This window comes from Cibotium barometz, chromosome 64 (assembly GCF_041138505.1).
Source record: "Cibotium barometz isolate CiBa-2024 chromosome 64, ASM4113850v1, whole genome shotgun sequence".
NCBI classification, from domain to species: Eukaryota; Viridiplantae; Streptophyta; class Polypodiopsida; order Cyatheales; family Cibotiaceae; genus Cibotium; species Cibotium barometz.
Genome location: NC_141109.1, coordinates 5292366 through 5310229, shown reverse-complemented (window position 1 = coordinate 5310229; position 17864 = coordinate 5292366). Strand labels below are relative to the sequence as shown.

The window sequence follows — 17864 nt, the reverse complement described above, 5'->3', positions numbered from 1 at the left end:
TGAAATTCCACCCCAACGCCCACAAGAGCACGAGGAGGTGGATTCCCCCATCAATCCCCAAAATTGGCATGATCCCCTGGACCGCACCGAATTCGAGCAGGTAATATTTCGAGCAGGTAATACTAATCCTGCTAGGCCGGCAGCTCGAACAAGTGCCACTAACCAAGATAACAAACCACATGGACATTCATGCCCTCCTCCAGATCTACATTGACAGTAAGCACAATGCATGAAAGCGCCCTGACAACATGGCTAATGGCTACATCCGACCCCACTCCGATGCTCGGCCACTCACGTTCAATCTTTTGGGCGAGCAATTGGTTTGGCGATATTCAAGCCACACATTTGAGCTGAGTCCTATAAGGCCCCCTGCACCCTCTCCATCAACCCATCTTATCTCCCCATCCGTCGTTGGGCCTGGGACCTGTTTCACACCAAACAAACAGAGAACCCTAAGCTCGAGTTCAACTTTCCATGGTTCCACCCTCCTACATCCCGAAACCCATGCACGAAGGAAAGCATACTCGCCCAAATGCCGGATCCGTCCATCGTTGCCATAATACGCTTCTTTAATCTCATCATCACCCTCTTGGTGGAGTTCCCCCGATGGCACCATTACCATGAAGGAGCCCAAGGCCTCGCCTTTAACCTCTATTAATAAAGGCCCTACTCTCAAGCAGCTTTTTAGCTACTAGCCTTAGGGGGTCACTCATAAATATGTAAGCGTAGCACGTGGGTTCAGCATCATCACCCTCTTGGTGGAGTTCCCCCAATGGCACCATTACCATGAAGGAGCCCAAGGCCTCTCCTTCCACCTCCAATTGTCAAATGGGCGGCTGGCCATTGTATAAAGAGAGCTCACGTATATAAGTGACTTATGAAATATAAAAAGGGTACAATCCCATTATCACAATTGAGTGTGCATTTCGTGGTGTGTGTATGATGATGAAGTCACTCCTGCAAAACAGCAACATCTACATAACTAGCTTTCTTAATCAAATTTGGTTTGCTAAGCCTGATGGTCCACATGGAACACAAACTTGTTTCCTTATAAATAGTGTATGAACTTGTTAACTGAATAAACTAATCCCAATGCTTGTTGCCTTTCAGTAGTGTTATAGTTTTTCTCTAATGTGGACAACGTTTTGTTGGCATAATACACTAGTATGTACCATCCTTCCTTTGACTTCTGCATTAGGAGACAGCATCAATGAAGACACGAAACAACTTGTTCTAGTTCAGGGAAATCACCACTCGTGCTAAGCTGAGCATATACTTGAGCCAATCGCAAGCTCTGTTGCATTTGTCTAACCACACGTATCATGCATCTTTTCTCGTAAAAGTGTGTATAGGCAGATAGGCCACATGAGCCAAGTTTCTAAAGAATCTTGCATGCCATTGACTTTCCCTTAGGAACTCTCCACTTCCTTTAGATTTGATATGGTGATGGCATAGTGCTTATCACCTGCCCTTTTTGCGGATCAATTGTCAATCTGTACTTGGAGACAATGCATCCTAGTAGTGCTCCAAATAAAGCTTCAGCTGTGTGTCCGTGCATCCTTACAAGCATAGATGTAAATGCTTTATCTTCTAACCAAACACGTTGAAGTCATCTACAAACATGCTAAATAAAGTCATCTACAAACACGTTGATGTCATCTTCTGACCCAACATGTTGAAGTCATCTACAAACACCTTCATCAAAATCTATTAGATATGCATAAAATATCTCCTGGTCTTGAGATTCTTCTTGGGCACAATCACAATTGGTGAAAATTAGGTTGCCTTTTCTATGGGGTAAATGTGCAACTATGTCCTTCTGAGTAGGATCAGATATGCTTCATGTATGGATTCCATTTGTAACACAAGGAATGTCACAAGGAAATTCCATCATGCAATCATCATTTGTTCGCTTCTCACTATGCCCAATGGCTTGATTGTTGCCATGCAGAAATTAAATGGTGTTGGCATCCATACATGTATTTCCAACTTCCTAGATGTGTTTTTGGACACTATGTTCACTCAAAACCCTCCATACATAAGTACTATGGGTATTACATTCCCTTGGATATTCACTTTGTCAATTGTGGAACAGCATTGTCCACTTTGTCAATTGTGGAACAACATTGTCCACTTTCAGTATCCTTTCTATCGTGGTATTTTTTTAGTACCCTATTGGCTCGCCTTCAGCCCCTAGACGGATCTATGTTTTCTCTCATTCCTTGCACTTGTTGTATCGATATGTGGCTTCTGCTCAAACCTTTGCCTGATCCTCCCAAAACACTAACTTGTCTAATGGCCTTTCCAAGCTCCACAAATCTTTTTTTCTTGATCTTGTTGCTACACACACCAATGGCTGCTCTTCCCCGAAGCAAATGAGCGTCACCACATTTGCTACAAGTTGCTAACTGATCTCCTGGACTCACCCATCTGCTCACTCAGTTCTTGTTGATGTTTCAACAATTGGGCAAGTGGCCTTCTTGTGACCGTGCTTGTCTTCTTTCCATCTGGTACTCGGCCTTCTTGTGACCAGGGTATCTGTAATATCAGCTCACATCTCTGTCCATCGGACCTACCACCGCGTCCTCTCCCTCTTCTATTTTCAATGTAGTATCATTGTAGTATGGCCTCCTTGTTGGCTGTCATAAACTTGCCTCTGAGGCTACTTGCTTGCTCATGCCACCTGATTGTGCCTTGTTTTTGTCGTTGTACCTACAGTTTTGGCTGGTGTGATTCCATGCTCTGTAGATCTATCAGGTGGGCAGCATTGGTCACTCCTCCTTGAGGGTGCCCACCTTCTGTAGAACACATTCCTATGGTATGTTGATCCGTCTGATCCCTTGGCATTCTTTCTGACAAGCTTGGACATTATGGCTGCAAGGACCTTCACTTCCTTGAGCAGAGCCTTGTTCTCTGTGCTCACAACATGCCCCCCTTTCTTGCCCTTCCTTGCCTTACTACTATCAGAATCAGAATCATTGGAATTATCCATATTTGTGTCCTTTGCCTCATTGTCTGAAGTATCATCTTCTACCCCCTCTTTTTTCTTGTTTTTGGGCTTTGGAGTCATGTACATGTTCTGTGGTGCTCTTTTAGCTACCTCAACTAGCTCCTCAAAGACTTCTTTAGTCACATTAACTATGAACACTACAGACCAAGCCTTGCCACTCAGACCCTTTATGTATGAATCAATCTCCCAATAGTTCCTCCGATGGTGTGTTGTCTGCATCCAATCTTTTTCTAACTGATTGCAACTTTGTTGCTTATCCCTCCACATCGGTATCTCCCTATTTCACTTCTCTTATGATGCCTATCAACTGGCATGTTGTCTCGACTTTCTTGAACCTTTTCAAGAATGCATATTTGAGCTCCTCATAGGTGTCAAAATGGTCATCGTCAAATAGTATGAACCATTCCATTGGTACATCTCTGAATGTAGCAACAAATTGATCTCTTTTTAGGTCTTCCAGATTCTGTCCTCTTGGTCTATAGCCTTTTCATGCTTGTTCAAATTTCTTCACGTGTATATCTGGGTCATCCAACTTCTTACCTTTGAATGTTAGGAAGTGCTTGTTTTTTAAATTGTTGGACATTGCGAGATGCCCTCCTTGTCCTCCTCCATCTCTTGGTACCTCTTCTTGCAGTTGCTGCTTGTTCTGCCATTGTTCCACCGACTCTCCTCCACATCTACCAAGTTGGTCAAAATCAGGATGGATCCAACAATGCTTGGATGCCCAACATCCAAGATGTCCAGTCGAACATCGCAATCTAACACACCCATACATACATAGAGAAGTACACAAATAGACTACTGAAAGAGACTATGCAAATGCAGATACAATATGACTACTTTATTATCCATAACCCTACTTCATGCTAATCTGAACACCCCTACCCCACCCAAAAGCTTCTCATAGCTATACGTCCTGTCACGCCTATGTGGGAGGGAAGGGAAGGCAAGGGGAAAAGGGGGTGAAGGGATTGCTCTCTAAGATGGGCAGGTCTAGAGCAACGAACGTCTGTTGAGGCCTTTGTGGGGCAAGCGTGAGTAGAGCTGAAAGAGGCAGGCAGCCATTGCGGAGGAGAAGGGAAATGTTACAAGCTGGATATGTAGGGAAAGAAATGCAGAGAACCATGCCGAGCTTAGGTTTTGAACCAAAGGTTGAATTAGTCCGGCCCGATTAATTACCAACTATTAGAAGTTCTTATTGAAACCGAAAGTCATAGCCATTGAACAATAACCCCATGTCCACAGAGAGACCCCCCCCAGCCTCCCCCCAAATAGGAAGGGAATCCAGTTAGTCTAACTTTACACACCAGGCAGACAATCACCACTCCAATCCTGGCATGTTGAGAAACCGACAGGTTGGGCTCCAAATTTTCTGCCATCTTTTACGTTTTTGCTCCCATTTCTCAAGCTCACTCAGAATACTATAGTGCAGAGCAATCGAAAGATCACCCAAAACGTGTGAGAAGACGAAGCAGCCGGAGGACCACCCAAAAGGTGTCCTCAGATTGAAGCAGCCAATCTCTACAGTTTGAGGCTTACAAAATTTCAGTAGCGGGACCAACAAGAATTGAACCACATACCTTACGGCCAAGATCTTGATGCTCTAACCAATGAGCCCTCGAGATTTGCTAAGACACCTTTACAGATGTATTATCATATTTTAAAACTATCTGCCTCCTGTGAAAAATGATGTGGGCCAGCCTCACATAATCTTAGTCAAAGAATCCGTAAAGTGCCTTTTCTTTCCTCTTAGAAGATTTCACTGTCATCCAATTGTATCTTACTTCAGAGTTGTGAACATTAATCACTTTTAATTACTCATTAAGGCCCATTAAACCCAGTAAAAGCTTGCCTTTTCACTTTTCACAAGCTAACTTAAATCTACCTCGAGTTAAGCACAAATTTTCCTTAACATGTTCCAAATCCTTATTCAGTTGGAATAAACCTTGCCCCGTTAGTCAAGTGATAACTATCATCCACATGGTGTATTGTAACCTCTACTGGTAGCAACTAGGATCAATAAGGATAGTAAAACAGAATGGGTGCAAAAAACAAATGTTGATTTAATTGCTCTAAAACCAAAAGAAGCATGCATCTACATCCTCCATAAGGCTAGCCTAAGCCCATACCGCCTCGAAAACATTGTTTCGCACCACCATTCAAGAGGGCAACAAAAGCTCTCCCTAGAGCACCCTTAATTAAGCACTAGGCCCACACCTGCACATACCACTAGATCCCATGCCCAGAAGGGTTAAAAATTCTCACAGAACTGTCCTGCAGAGAGAGACTGAAACCCTACTTCTCACAAAAAACTATTTAGTGACCGTGGCTGCCCACTCGTTTGGCATGGATTGGTACAAGAAAGACCCTGAAGACCAGTTCAAATGCATAGCAGTACACAAAAACTTGTCCAATCTTTTTCAGCTACCATCATAATTGCCAAGAACAAATTGTCCCTTGCACATTTTCCCCTTCTAATAGACATGCCTAACCGATCCCTGCAACACTTTCTCACATGCAACAGTAGGATCTGAGACATCAAGCCAATGAAAGGCTTGCAATCCTAGCATCAGAAAAATTCAGACCCAAACAAGGGCATTATGTTGGTTCATATATCACTTTGCATATTTAACTTGAATGGTACTTCAAACCCTACCTGCTTTGAATGCAGCTCCAGTAATCTATAACTGAAACCTCCTATGATTGTGTGTAACACGCGGAAGCTCTGGGGGGTCTTCTTTCAGCCCTAAACACTCCTGGCAACATGCTGATGCAAAACACAGATATAGAGAGAGAGTAGAGAGAGAGAGAGAGAGAGAGAGAGAGATGCTGGAAATTCAGTATATTACTTTAGTACAAAAAGGTACTCTTACACACAGCCCCAGGCTGCCTTGAATAAAAGGTGAATAACACCCAAAACTGTCCCCCTATGGGACTCCTACTGACCCAAACCCCTAGAGGGTTGAATGGCTAGAACAATGAGCATGAGTGCCTATTTTTAGGCCTTGGATCCTTTGGAGAGCTGGCCGACCAGTAGTCGGCCAGCAACCTTGGCATAAATACAAAAACGCAAGCCCCTTTAGCAGCTGCCTTGTCTTTCTTGATGCACTCCAACCCCTTGGCTCTCTGGAATCAGCCGACAGCCCTTTGGAACCAGCCGACAGCATCCTCCTCCATGATCCCCATGCCCTGCTCCAAGTCCACCACAGATTCTGCACACCTGAGGCTCCTGAATTCTGGTTCTACTCATCTTTTACTTGTTGCCCCCTTCTGGATTAGCCCTGAGAAAGTACATGGAATTGATCATGCACATGACATCCCCCTCTGCTAAACTTGATGATAGGAATCCAACCTGCTCTTGGATGACTCATCATCCCAATCCTTTACCCGAAGTCCCCCTATCATCCATCCATCCCTAGCAACCTTTTTCTCTGAAAGCCCAGCCTGTTCTCCAAACCACTCTGTCTCAGTCGAAGATCTATGCATCTATTCCATCTAGTCCACAATCCATTCCTGCCCTGACTCTGAACACCGTCTTGGTCTTCATTCCTCAGAAATGGGGTCTCGCACTCTCACATCACCCTTGGAGGATAAACCTCCCTTGGGACCGTTGCCCGAGAACCTATCTGGCTCACAGGACTTGCCATCCCCTTTGGCACTGTGGAACACCACCAACAAATCTCCTGGGAGCTCTTCCCGATTCTGTGCTCCTTGCCTTGGGCTTCGCATCCGTGTACCTTCCTGTACCTTGGGTCTGTACACCGTCATATGGGACTGAATCAATGTTTAGCTTTGCTGAGCTTGATGCTCTGATACCAATGTAACACGCGGAAGCTCTGGGGGTCTTCTTTCAGCCCTAAACACTCCTGGCAACATGCTGATGCAAAACGCAGATATAGAGAGAGAGTAGAGGGAGAGAGAGAGAGAAAGAGAGATATGCTGGAAATTCAGTATATTACTATAGTACAAAAAGGTATTCTTACACACAGCCCTAGGTTGCCTTGAATAAAAGGTGAATAACACCCAAAATTGTCCCCCTATGGGACTCCTACTGACCCAAACCCCTAGAGGGTTGAATGGCTAGAACAATGAGCATGAGTGCCTATTTATAGGCCTTGGATCCTTTGGAGAGCTGGCCGACCAGCAGTCGGCCAGCAGCCTTGGCATAAATACAAAAACGCAAGCCCCTTTATCAGCCGCCTTGTCTTTCTTGATGCGCTCCAGCCCCTTGGCTCTCTGGCATCAGCCGACAGCCCTCTGGGACCAGCCGACAGCATCCTCCTCCATGATCCCCCTGCTCCAAGTCCACCACAGATTCTGCACCTGAGGCTCCTAAATTCTGGTTCTACTCATCTTTTACTGGCTGCCCCCTTCTGGATTAGCCCTGAGAAAGTACATGGCATTGATCATGGAAATTCAGGTATATTCATACAGTACAAAAAGGTACTCTTACACACAGCCCTAGGCTGCCTTGAATATAAGGTGAATAACACCCAAAACTGTCCCCCTATGGGACTCCTATTGACCCAAACCCCTAGAGGGTTGAATGGTTAGAACTATGAGCATCTTGGCCTATTTATAGGCTCTTGAACCAATAAATGAGCTGGCCGACTGCTGGTCGGCCAGCCGACTGGCATTAATATCCTTAAAGGTGATGCGCCTCTGCAGCCGCCTCAGTCTGGTCAGCTGACAGCCATTTTTAGCAGCCGACAGTCCCCTCTTGCAGCCTGCCTTGTCATCCTGGTCCCCTACAGCCAATTCAGCACTTGATGCTCCAAAATCTGGTCTTTTTCCGGTTCATAGTCTTTATCTAGTTGCCCCCTTCTGGAATTAGCCTTGAGAAGGTACATGGCATTGATCATGCACATGACATTGTGAGAACCACTTGAGATGTGAGGCACAAGGATTCGGAGATTTTAGTCTCCAGAAAAAGAGATGAATCATAGGAATCTGAAATTGATACCCTGTTTTACCTCGGGCCTTTACAGAAATAGCCCCCTCCTTAAAAAAGGGGAGGCCCACTGGAGATGTCACAAATTGGACCCCCACCCATCCCTCATGGATGGGGTGGACGGGGTATCTGTATGTAAAGACCCTAATCTGTGAGTCTGTTTATGAAGAAGAGATGCATGCACGAACTGCTACAAAAACTGCATTACTTACAAAAATAACGAAAAGCCACTAGTGTGGAAAAAGCTAAAAAGCTACTAAAAATAAGGTGGCTTTGTTTTTCACATGTAGACCAAACCGACATGCAAAATTACAGCAATAATCATCACATTTTTTCTCTTTCAGGCTGACATCACACTAATACAACATGCCTAGCTACCCTCTCGTAGAATACCGCAAAAAAAAACTGTTCCGTGCAGCAAACACTTCTTTAAAGACCTTGAACTTTGAGGAACCTACAAGCCAAAAAAACCCAAAACCAGAACCAGACACCGGTCTGCCAAGTAGTACCCTATGCCCTACCTAATGGTTTACTTTTTAACTGCTGTTCTTTGTTCTTGGCAGCAGCAAGCTTCTCTGCAACCTGCTCATCAGTCAAAGGTAAGTAGTAAATGTGAGGCTTAGCCTTGGTCTTGAGGAACAAATCTTCCAATGTAGGAATTGGAGGCTCAGGATCCTTCTTAGGAACTTGCAGCAGCTGTCTTTCCCTCAAAGGAGGCGGAGGAGGCAAAGCATTTGGATGGATATGAAAAGACGCTGATGACTGAGCTGCTGGAGAAGGGGACGGATTAGGAATCCCTCGTGGTGTTGTGGCTGGAGTGACATGTGCCTTTTCTAACAAACCTTCAGACCTGATTTTCACTTCATTAGCATCCACAAAATCAGTGACAAGTAAATTACCAAAAGAAGGAGGCCATTGCCTGTCATATAACGCATTTCGAGCAGCAACTGCTTCATCCACAGTAGAGTACTGTCAAACCAGGCAGAATGCTAATTAGAAAACCAGTATAAACTGTAAAGAGGCCCTTGCCCAAGTGGCTATCAGGCCCCACACACGATCACTCACACACACACACACACATATATTGGGTTACCCACCAGAAAGAAAACCGGTATGTACAATACACTTAAGTTGATGTATGCAACTGTTGCTACCTACAGCACATACCGTTACATAGCAATGTGTCTTTATTTGATCCATCCAAAAATCAATACATTGACCAAACTCTGATAGCAAGTCTTTGACAGCCTTCAAGGTAAAAGGGCGAATAAATCTTTCAATTTTGAGAGAGGTTGTGGGAGCCCGTGCTGGTGGAGGAACTGGAGAGCAAGCTCATTAGTAAGTACTCCAAGTCAAAAGCAGAACACTGAACATGGAAAACAAATTAGAACTCCAAAGACAAACCAGCTTGTTTGTTGCCATTGGCTTCAGACTCCGTCTTGGCTGCTGGTGGTATTGACCTCGATGTCGCCAAGGTCTTTAGTGTGGGTTTAGAAGCTACAACAGAAGAGCCTTCCTTGATCTCTGGAGATATAATCTCCTTTACAGTTCCAGTTGTCAATGGCTTGGTAGTTTCCACTGCCAATGGATTCCCGGAATTCCATCGTCTCATCCTCTTGGCAGGCTCTTGCTGTGTGAAATCCCTATCTGAAACTCATAGAACAGAAGGTAAGAAAGACTGTTTTGAACAGATGGTAAGAAAGACAAACAGTCCCATGCAGGCTGCACTACACATCACCACCATATGAACACACGAGATCTGAAAGTTAGAAGGTTCAAATTTCAAACAAGGTTCCTCACCATCATCATTCCGTTTCTGGCTAGTGCGAGTATGAGAGTCGTCCTCAATAGGCTTGGAATTACTCTCCTTTATGTCCTTTCTCCACTCCTCTTTGAACACCCTACCTGTTCTTGCTTCTGCCCTGCTTTTCTCTTCTCCATACTTGTGAGTTCTTGCATTATCATGCCTAGACTTCTCGTGTTCAAATTCTTTCGGCCGAGACCTGTCAAAAGATCTGCCTGGCTTGGATAGCTCCTCTTTACTATCCTGCTGCTTCAATTTTACTTTGTCAACTGATACACGTCTTTTCTCTGGACGCATTTCTGTGTCCACTGACGCAAGCTTGACATCAGGAGACTTGCCCAAATCCACAATCCTGTCCCTTTCATCTACATTAGATCTTTCCAAATCCTCAGTCTTCAAGTCTGCAAATGAATCACACACATCCTGTGATGCTGCAGGGCAACTTGCACAGGAAGCACTCCTCAAATCCTCAGTCTTCATGTCTGCATTTCCAACATCATAGGCTATTGACATTACTATGTCCTCTGGCACTTCTAGAATCCTGTTGATATCTGATGTTTGTGTCAAAGGCTGCATCAAAACTTCACTAGCCACTGGGAATTCAGCTTCCTTCATAGGTGTTAATGGAGGGTTTTCAATTGGAACTTCTGAGATCTCTAACTTTCGGCCATGACCATCCTGATCCTCTGCATGTTCCTGAGCACGTGGGCCAACATTTACACCAGTTAAGATTGTCTTCTCCAAGACTTCGACATCTTGCACAATGCAATCATTTCCACTTACTACACTGTCCAAAGCTGACATACTGACATCATTCACACTCACTACATTTTCTGAAACTGACATGTTGGCATCATCATTGTTCCCAGTAGCTGGAAAGGCCATCTCTGACACTATGTTATCATTCACTCTAGCTGCAGAGCCAGACTCTACCACTATGCCAACAATCCCACTGAATGCAGATTCAGATACTAGAATGTCATTCCCACTGGGAGCATAGCTGTACTCTGACATTATGGCAGCATTCCCACTGTCTACATATCCCAGTTCAGACACTATCCCAACATTTCCACTGGCTACATTGCCAGGTTCTGACACTATGCCATCATTCCCACAGTCTACATTGCCAGGTTCTGGGACTATGCCATCATTCCCACAGGCTACATTGCCAGGATCCGACACTATGCAATCATTCCCACTGGCTACAGTGCCAGATTCCAACGCTATTCCAACATTCCCACTGGCCCAATTATCCGCAAATGGCACATCATCATTACTCTTGATATTGATGATATCCATGGTTTTCCGTTGCTCCATGCCCTCAGGGAGCTCCATGGGTGCATGAGCTGCATTCGGTGCACTCGCACAAGTTGATGTTTCCACTAATGAAGGAGGGACTGATTGTTCTTTCATTGAAAATGGAGCATCCTGTGAGGTAATGTCTCCTTGACTCACATTGGACACATTGGCATCGTGACTCTCACTAGCTTCGTCTTTTGTTGTATCAGGAACCTCTTCTTCCCCTTCAAAGTCTGCAGTTTCTTCTAGTTCGACAGTTCCATCAGCTCGTTCCTGTTGGACTGTTCCATACAATCCTTTCGGTTGGACTTGCCCTGCAACTCCAGGGTCACCCTGAGGCAGGCCTGCTTGCTCTTCCTTCCTGATTGCCTCTTCCAGTCTCTCAAAAAGGTCTTTCTTAATCCCTTTGAGACTCAAACCCCTTTTTCTAAGCTCATCTCTGAGCTCTGCCACCTTGAGTTGCTCCAGGGACCTGCTACCAGGCGAAGAAAGTGGATTCAACATGGCTAGCTATACCAGCCAAGCTGATTTTGGCAAAAAGGACCTGAGATACACCAAAGACAGATAAGGCAGAAATCCTCACACGGAAGAAGCCGCCTAAATAAAAGGCTTCCCTAGCAACTAAAGATAAAACCAAAATGGATGTGGAGGCAGGAATACCGACTTGAAGTGCGTCGAAGGTGATCTATGGAGGGGAGTAAAACAGTAGCCAAAACAGCAGAAGAAAGAAGGAAACAAGAACCCAAAAAAAAATGCGACAAGAAACACAGAAAAGGAAAAGCAAAACCCCGAACCCTAGCCTTTTCTTCGTCTACAGAGCCACATACAACAAGCACAGAGAAACCGATGAGAACATGTGTGTTAGGTTTCTCAGAAAGCTTCCAAAGCCTGAACCCTTCGGAAGAGTTGACCGTCCCTTCTCAGTGACAAATGTGCTCCGTTGAAGGTAAATTTCTGCGCCTCCTCGTTTCTACAGAATCTGCAGGGCCTGTTGAGATCACGAGCAAGGGTTTTGCACATTCGGCTTCGGCTTCAACACAATAAATCCGTACAGCTCCTTTCACCGCTCGGTAGACAGCAGACTGTTTGCAAAGCGAGACGCCACGGAGAGCACCGGTCTTCGATATCCTGATCCAGCCTCTCTGCTGCTGCAGTTTCCGGAAAACCAAACCCTAACTGCCGTTTTCTGAGATTCGGAAAGCACGCCGAACCACGATCTCTCTGCAAATTAATCTTCGTCTTCTTGCGAAACAGAGCTTGGATATCGAGGAAACGCCATGGCGGGGAGATGAACAGCAGCTATGGCGAGAGGAGCGCTATCTGTGCAGAACACGAAGAAAGCTAGGGCTTTTCAAGACCATGAAGGTTTTCTGACCGGAACCGGTCGTCCCGGTCACACCGCTCATTTACCGGACACAGCGTTGCCTCCCTCTATCTCCCGTTTAGGGCACCCTCAAGACGGTCTTGAGGGTGTCGAGTGTGGATGGAGCCTACTCTCACGAGACATGAGCGTTGGAGGGCAAGAGGCCACCTCTCGATTTAAAGGAACACTAGCTGCCCTCTAGTGAGTGAGGAAAAGCAAGGATGGTTAGATTTAACCCCAAAAAAAAAAGGAAAAGCAAGGATGGTTAGATTTAACACCAACCGCGACCATTCAAAAAGTTGATGGGCCAACCTGTTAGATTTAACACTAGCCCCTCGACCATTCAAAAAGGCCAACCTCTAGCTTAGTTATATAATTTGGCTTTTTCAAATCTTGCTCTACTCTATCCAATGGCAATTACGCTTTTCGGTCGTTGAATCTATTGCAATATTTTTTTGTCAACTTTTGGTATATTTATTGCATGAATTTTATCCCCACCAGTGCGACTGCTCATAGGGGGACCTTGATAATAATGAGAACCAACATGTTAGCAATACTTTTTTGTCAACTTTTGGGTCATTAGCTATATTTATTGCATGAATTGAATCCCCACCAATGTAGCTGCTCATAGGGGGACCTTGATTATCTAACAAGCCCATTGAGGGTTAAGGATCAGTCCCAAAGGTAATGTCCTCGACCCCCCCCCACGCCCCTCTCTCTCCTTATGCTATGAAGCAACCACAAGTGGTCTATTGTCTTTCCATGACAAGCAACCAACCATAAAACCACTATGAGTTGTTAATGAGAAGAAGACAATGACCTTGCATGGGTGGTTGTTGAAATAATACACCAAAATATCATGTGACGTTGGGGATATGGGCATATGGTTCTGCAGTCTAAATGGAGCACAAGGTTTTTGGGCATGGCCACACCTCTAAGACAACCATAGTTTGTGCGGAAGGGATCTTAGGTTGCACTCCATTCTAGGCAATGTGTGCTCTTTTTTATGCAACTTTTAGATTAGGTGGATGTGGTTATCTCTTAATCACTTTTTAATTACTTTTGTACCAAGCCTATAAATTTGTTGAATCCATTTTTACAAGTCTTTTTCCACTCTCTAAATCGTCATTATGTTGAGCTCTTGATTAATCATTTGTGCTTAATCCTCTTGATTAGGATCTTGCTTAAGCAACTATGTAATCCAATATGGTATCAAAGCCATGGTCTCATTAATCTCTTCATTAAGCCATCTTTTAGCATAAACCTCTTCTTTCCCTCTTCAAAAAACATAACTTTCAGTGTTTTGATGAGATATCCCTCCATAATTAACCAAAAAGTGTAACTTTCAGTGTTTTGATGGTATATTCCCTCCATACTTAACCAAATTCAAAACTTTTTAGATCAAAGGAAAGCTCTTTAATAGTTCGATCCACACCTAAAAACGTTTATGAAAAAAATCTCTACATCGGTGGAAAAACGCACCGCAACAATCGCATTCACGAAGGACAAATTCACCAAAACTGACGACTACAAATAAAATTGGTAAGAATGCTCTCCTGGTTGCTTTAGTAATGTGTTAAGGATCAAGCATATGAAGTTTAAGCTCTAATATTCAAGTAGAGCAACCGAGAAGAGAAGATTTGTGAAAAACACAAAAATGCAAGTAGAGCAACCGAGAAGAGCAGATTTGTGAAAAACGGGGACATGGGCATATGGTTCTTATCAAAGGGTAGCGGAAAGATGTAGACAAAATGCTGAAGCTCCAAGAGACACAGGAGAGAAAATAGCAAAACGCTGATGCACTAATCCTCAAGAAAAGAGTGGATACAACCGGCGGGGAGTAGACTTTGTAGGCAGAGGCGTGAAGGTGCTCACCAAAGTGATCAAGAATGATCAAGGAATGATTGAATGTGAGGAAGAGGGTAGCACATATATATACTCTATATGAGCTGGTGGCCGACTGCATCCTAGTCCCTCACATGACCTGAAAATAGGTGAAAAACTCCATAAAAGGTGGGCAACCCACATCAAAGGCCCATAAAATAGGGGGAAAATGGAAGAAAATATGGGGAATGCCCGAGCATAGAAAATGGGCCTCATAAACACTAGAAAAGCCACCAAACGGGAGATGATATATGCTAACACCCCCTCTCACGTCCTAGGGGCGGCCCAAGAACCAAGGAGCTACCATGAACGCCAATAGCTAGCTGAGATAATCCTTTAGTGAATAAGTCTGTAGCATTGTCCTGGGGGTAGCCCAAGAATCAAGGAGCTGCCATGAATGCCAATAGTTGGTTGAGATAATCCTTTAGTGAATAAGTCTGCAGCATTGTCCTAGGTAGGACAATATTCAAGGATAATGTCTCCCTCCAAGATTGCTCCTGCAAAGTGGTACTAGATCTCTATATGCTTGGTTTGTGCATGAAATACCAAATTCTTAGCACAATAGCCCCAAGAAACTCTGGTTGTCGCATGAGATTAGGGTAGGTTGCTGCTGTCAAAAACTAATCTCCTCAAGTAGTCACCACAACCAAATCACCTCACAAGTAGCCGAACAAGCCGCTTGATACTCCGCCTCAGTCGATGAAAGTGCCACCGTTTACTCATCCATAAAATGTCTCTATATCCAAGAGTAATGCAATACCCTGTAGAGTAGATCGTCGGGAATCCGCATCTCTAGCCCAGTCACTCCAACCACATAAAGTGGCCCCCTCTCCATAGAAAATGCCAAAATCCTTGGTACCTTTCAAGTACCGCAACACGCAGAGTGCTACCTGCTGCCAATGAGTGTCCAAAGGTGCCTGCATGAAAGCATTGAGACTTCCCACCACAAATGCATAATCAGGTCGTGTGTTGAACAACCAAATTAAGGAACCAACTAGTTTCCTATATAGAAGTGTATTCGCCGCCACTAGATTGAAGGAGAGTTTGATGCTAGGATCCATGGGGGAAGTGATGGGCTCTGCCATCCTGAGAGCCTCTAGCAACTCTTTAACACATTGTTGAGAAAGGAATATGCCATCCTGAAAAGATACAGGAAGGAAGAGAGCTTGAGCTCTTGCAAGCACACACACACTCACACAAACCCTAGAAGAGAACACACAAGATGAGAGGCTGTGAAAATTGTTCTTCTTTTTCTTCACAACAAAAGGGTTCTACTAAAAGATAAGGAAAATACAACATAAGTACTGAAGTACTATGTACATGCAGTCCATACACGCTAAGTGAGTGAGCTGGCAAGATAAGTATGCCATAACTCAATGGTGGACTAGTAGCTGGTGTAGTCCAGTTGTAGAATCACTGGCGAAGATTCATCATGTCATCATCCTACCAAACACGCCAATGATGTAAGTGGCAGAAACAGTCACCCAGGCATATCATAAGTGTCATCTCGTGTTGAGCTTGACATCTCAACACTCCCTCTCAAGCTCAACTCCATCTCTAGGACTCTAAGCATAGTCCGGAATTTGTGAAGCTTCCTAAGGCTTTCGTAAAAATGGCAGCTACATGCTCCTCTATGCTAACATACATGAGATCAATGTCTCTCTTGCTAAGATCCTCTCTCTGAATAAAGTCATAGTGGACCTCTATGTGTTTGTTCCGCGCATAAAAAATCAGGTTCCTCGCCAACTGTATACTGCTAAGGTTGTCACAATAGATGACAACCTGCAGCCCCAAATCACCAAGTAGCTTACACAACCAAGCTACCTCACATGTTGCCACTGTAGCACCCCTATACTCTGCCTCTGTAGAGCTGACAAGGCAACTATTGGCTGTTTCTTACTGCTCCATGTCACAGCACCATTCCCAAAAGAGAACATAAATCCACTGAAGATCTCCTATCTACGATACTACTAGCCCAATCTGCATCGGTGTATCCAAACACTTGCAATTCTATACCAGCCTCATAAAAGAGACCATAGTCTATTGTAGAGTTCACATAGTGTAATGTGCGCCTCACACCATCCAAATGTGGCTTCCGAGGAACTTGCATAAACTGACTCTACAATCCAACTGTATGGTTCAAATCTAGCATGGTGATCGTCATGTAAATCAAGCTACCCCACTATCTTCCTGTACATAGTGGGGTTCTCCAAAATCTCACCCGCAATTTCACTCCATTCGAATCTAATGGCATAGAAATTGGCTTACAACCAGCCATACCATATTTGGATAGCATGTCCAATGCATACTGCCTCTGTGACAACCATATGCCCATGGCCGTCTTAATAATCTCAATGCCAAGGAAGTATACTTCACCTCACCCAAATCCTTCATGTCAAATTTCTGCTTGAGGAGACATTTCACACTCTCAACTTCCTCTCCACTATCATCCCCAACAATCAAATCATCCACATAGATTGTGATGACTCTACAAGGCCCTTATCACTCTTCCGCACATAGAGTGAATGATCAACATCTACCACATGAAAAATAAGGGTGATAAGATATTGTGTTATATTATCATGCCATGCTCTCGATGCCTGTTTCAAGCCATATAAAATTTTATGCCACTTGCATACAAACTCAGGGTGACCCACATCTTCATAACTTGGTGGTGGTTGATCCATATACACTTCTTCTTGCAAATCACCATGCAATAACGCATTCTTAACATCCATTTGCTGTAAAACCTATCGTTTTGATACAACCACCACAATAACAACTCTCATGGTTGCCATCGTGGCAATGGGGCTGAACGTCACCTCATAATAACCTTTGGCAAACCAATCTTGCTTTATACATGCTAATACTTCCATCTGAGTTGTGTTTTATTTTGTACCCACTTGCATCCAATAGCCTTCTTGTCCTTAAGCAATGGCACCAAGTCCCAAGTCTCATTTGCATCCAATGAAGCCATTTCTTCAACCATGGCTTTTTCCCAATCTGAATTTCCAACAACTTCTTTAAAGCATGTGGGTTCAACATCTTGCACAACTTTAGCCATATATGCATAATGATGAGCGCCATAACCATCATATGTCAACCTATCAACAGGTTTTTTGAATCTCCTTGACCTGTGTTGTCCATGATCACTACATGGCATAACTATCATATGTCAACCTATCAACAGATTTTCTGAATCTCCTTGACCTGTGTTGTCCATGATCACTACTTGGCATTTTTGTAGCTTCTCTTGTCTTTTTTACACTAGGTGTTCTAATAGTTAGAATTCCAAGCTCATCATCAAGGCTCTGCTCCGAGCCACTAGACTCTCCATCAGCATAAGAATGCCCTACAGAAATGTTGGGCATACCAAGAGCCTCACCAACCTTCTCTTTGCTTTTTCGTGATGTACCAATTGCATTTTCAAAACTGGTATTTTCACGTAGCCTGCCACTCCATGGTCTATCAAAAGACCTAACACACAAGAGGACTCTCCTAGTCCATGCAATGACTGTGATTGCTGACTTGCATTCTATGCAATCACATTTCC

The 17864-nt window shown here is 44.2% G+C and overlaps 1 protein-coding gene across 11 annotated transcripts; it reads right to left on the bottom strand.

Moving 5' to 3' along the window:
* Nucleotides 1-6567: 6567 nt before the first annotated feature.
* On the bottom strand, nucleotides 6568-12578 carry LOC147603237 (uncharacterized). 11 transcript variants are annotated; one of them, XM_086796654.1, is made up of 5 exons: nucleotides 9762-12572; nucleotides 9366-9614; nucleotides 9129-9280; nucleotides 8861-8930; nucleotides 6568-6764 (listed from the first exon to the last, which is right to left on the bottom strand). In XM_086796654.1, the coding sequence occupies exons 1-5, from the start codon at nucleotides 11566-11568 to the stop codon at nucleotides 6583-6585; spliced, it is 2460 nt and encodes an 819-aa protein (XP_086652780.1). In that variant the 5' UTR covers nucleotides 11569-12572; the 3' UTR covers nucleotides 6568-6582. The 11 variants fall into 11 exon arrangements, with proteins under 11 accessions (XP_086652780.1, XP_086652781.1, XP_086652783.1 ...); XM_086796655.1 differs by having other exon boundaries at nucleotides 6757-6887; XM_086796657.1 differs by lacking the exon at nucleotides 6568-6764 and adding an exon at nucleotides 6948-7394 and having other exon boundaries at nucleotides 9366-9608; nucleotides 9762-12578.
* Nucleotides 12579-17864: the final 5286 nt, after the last annotated feature.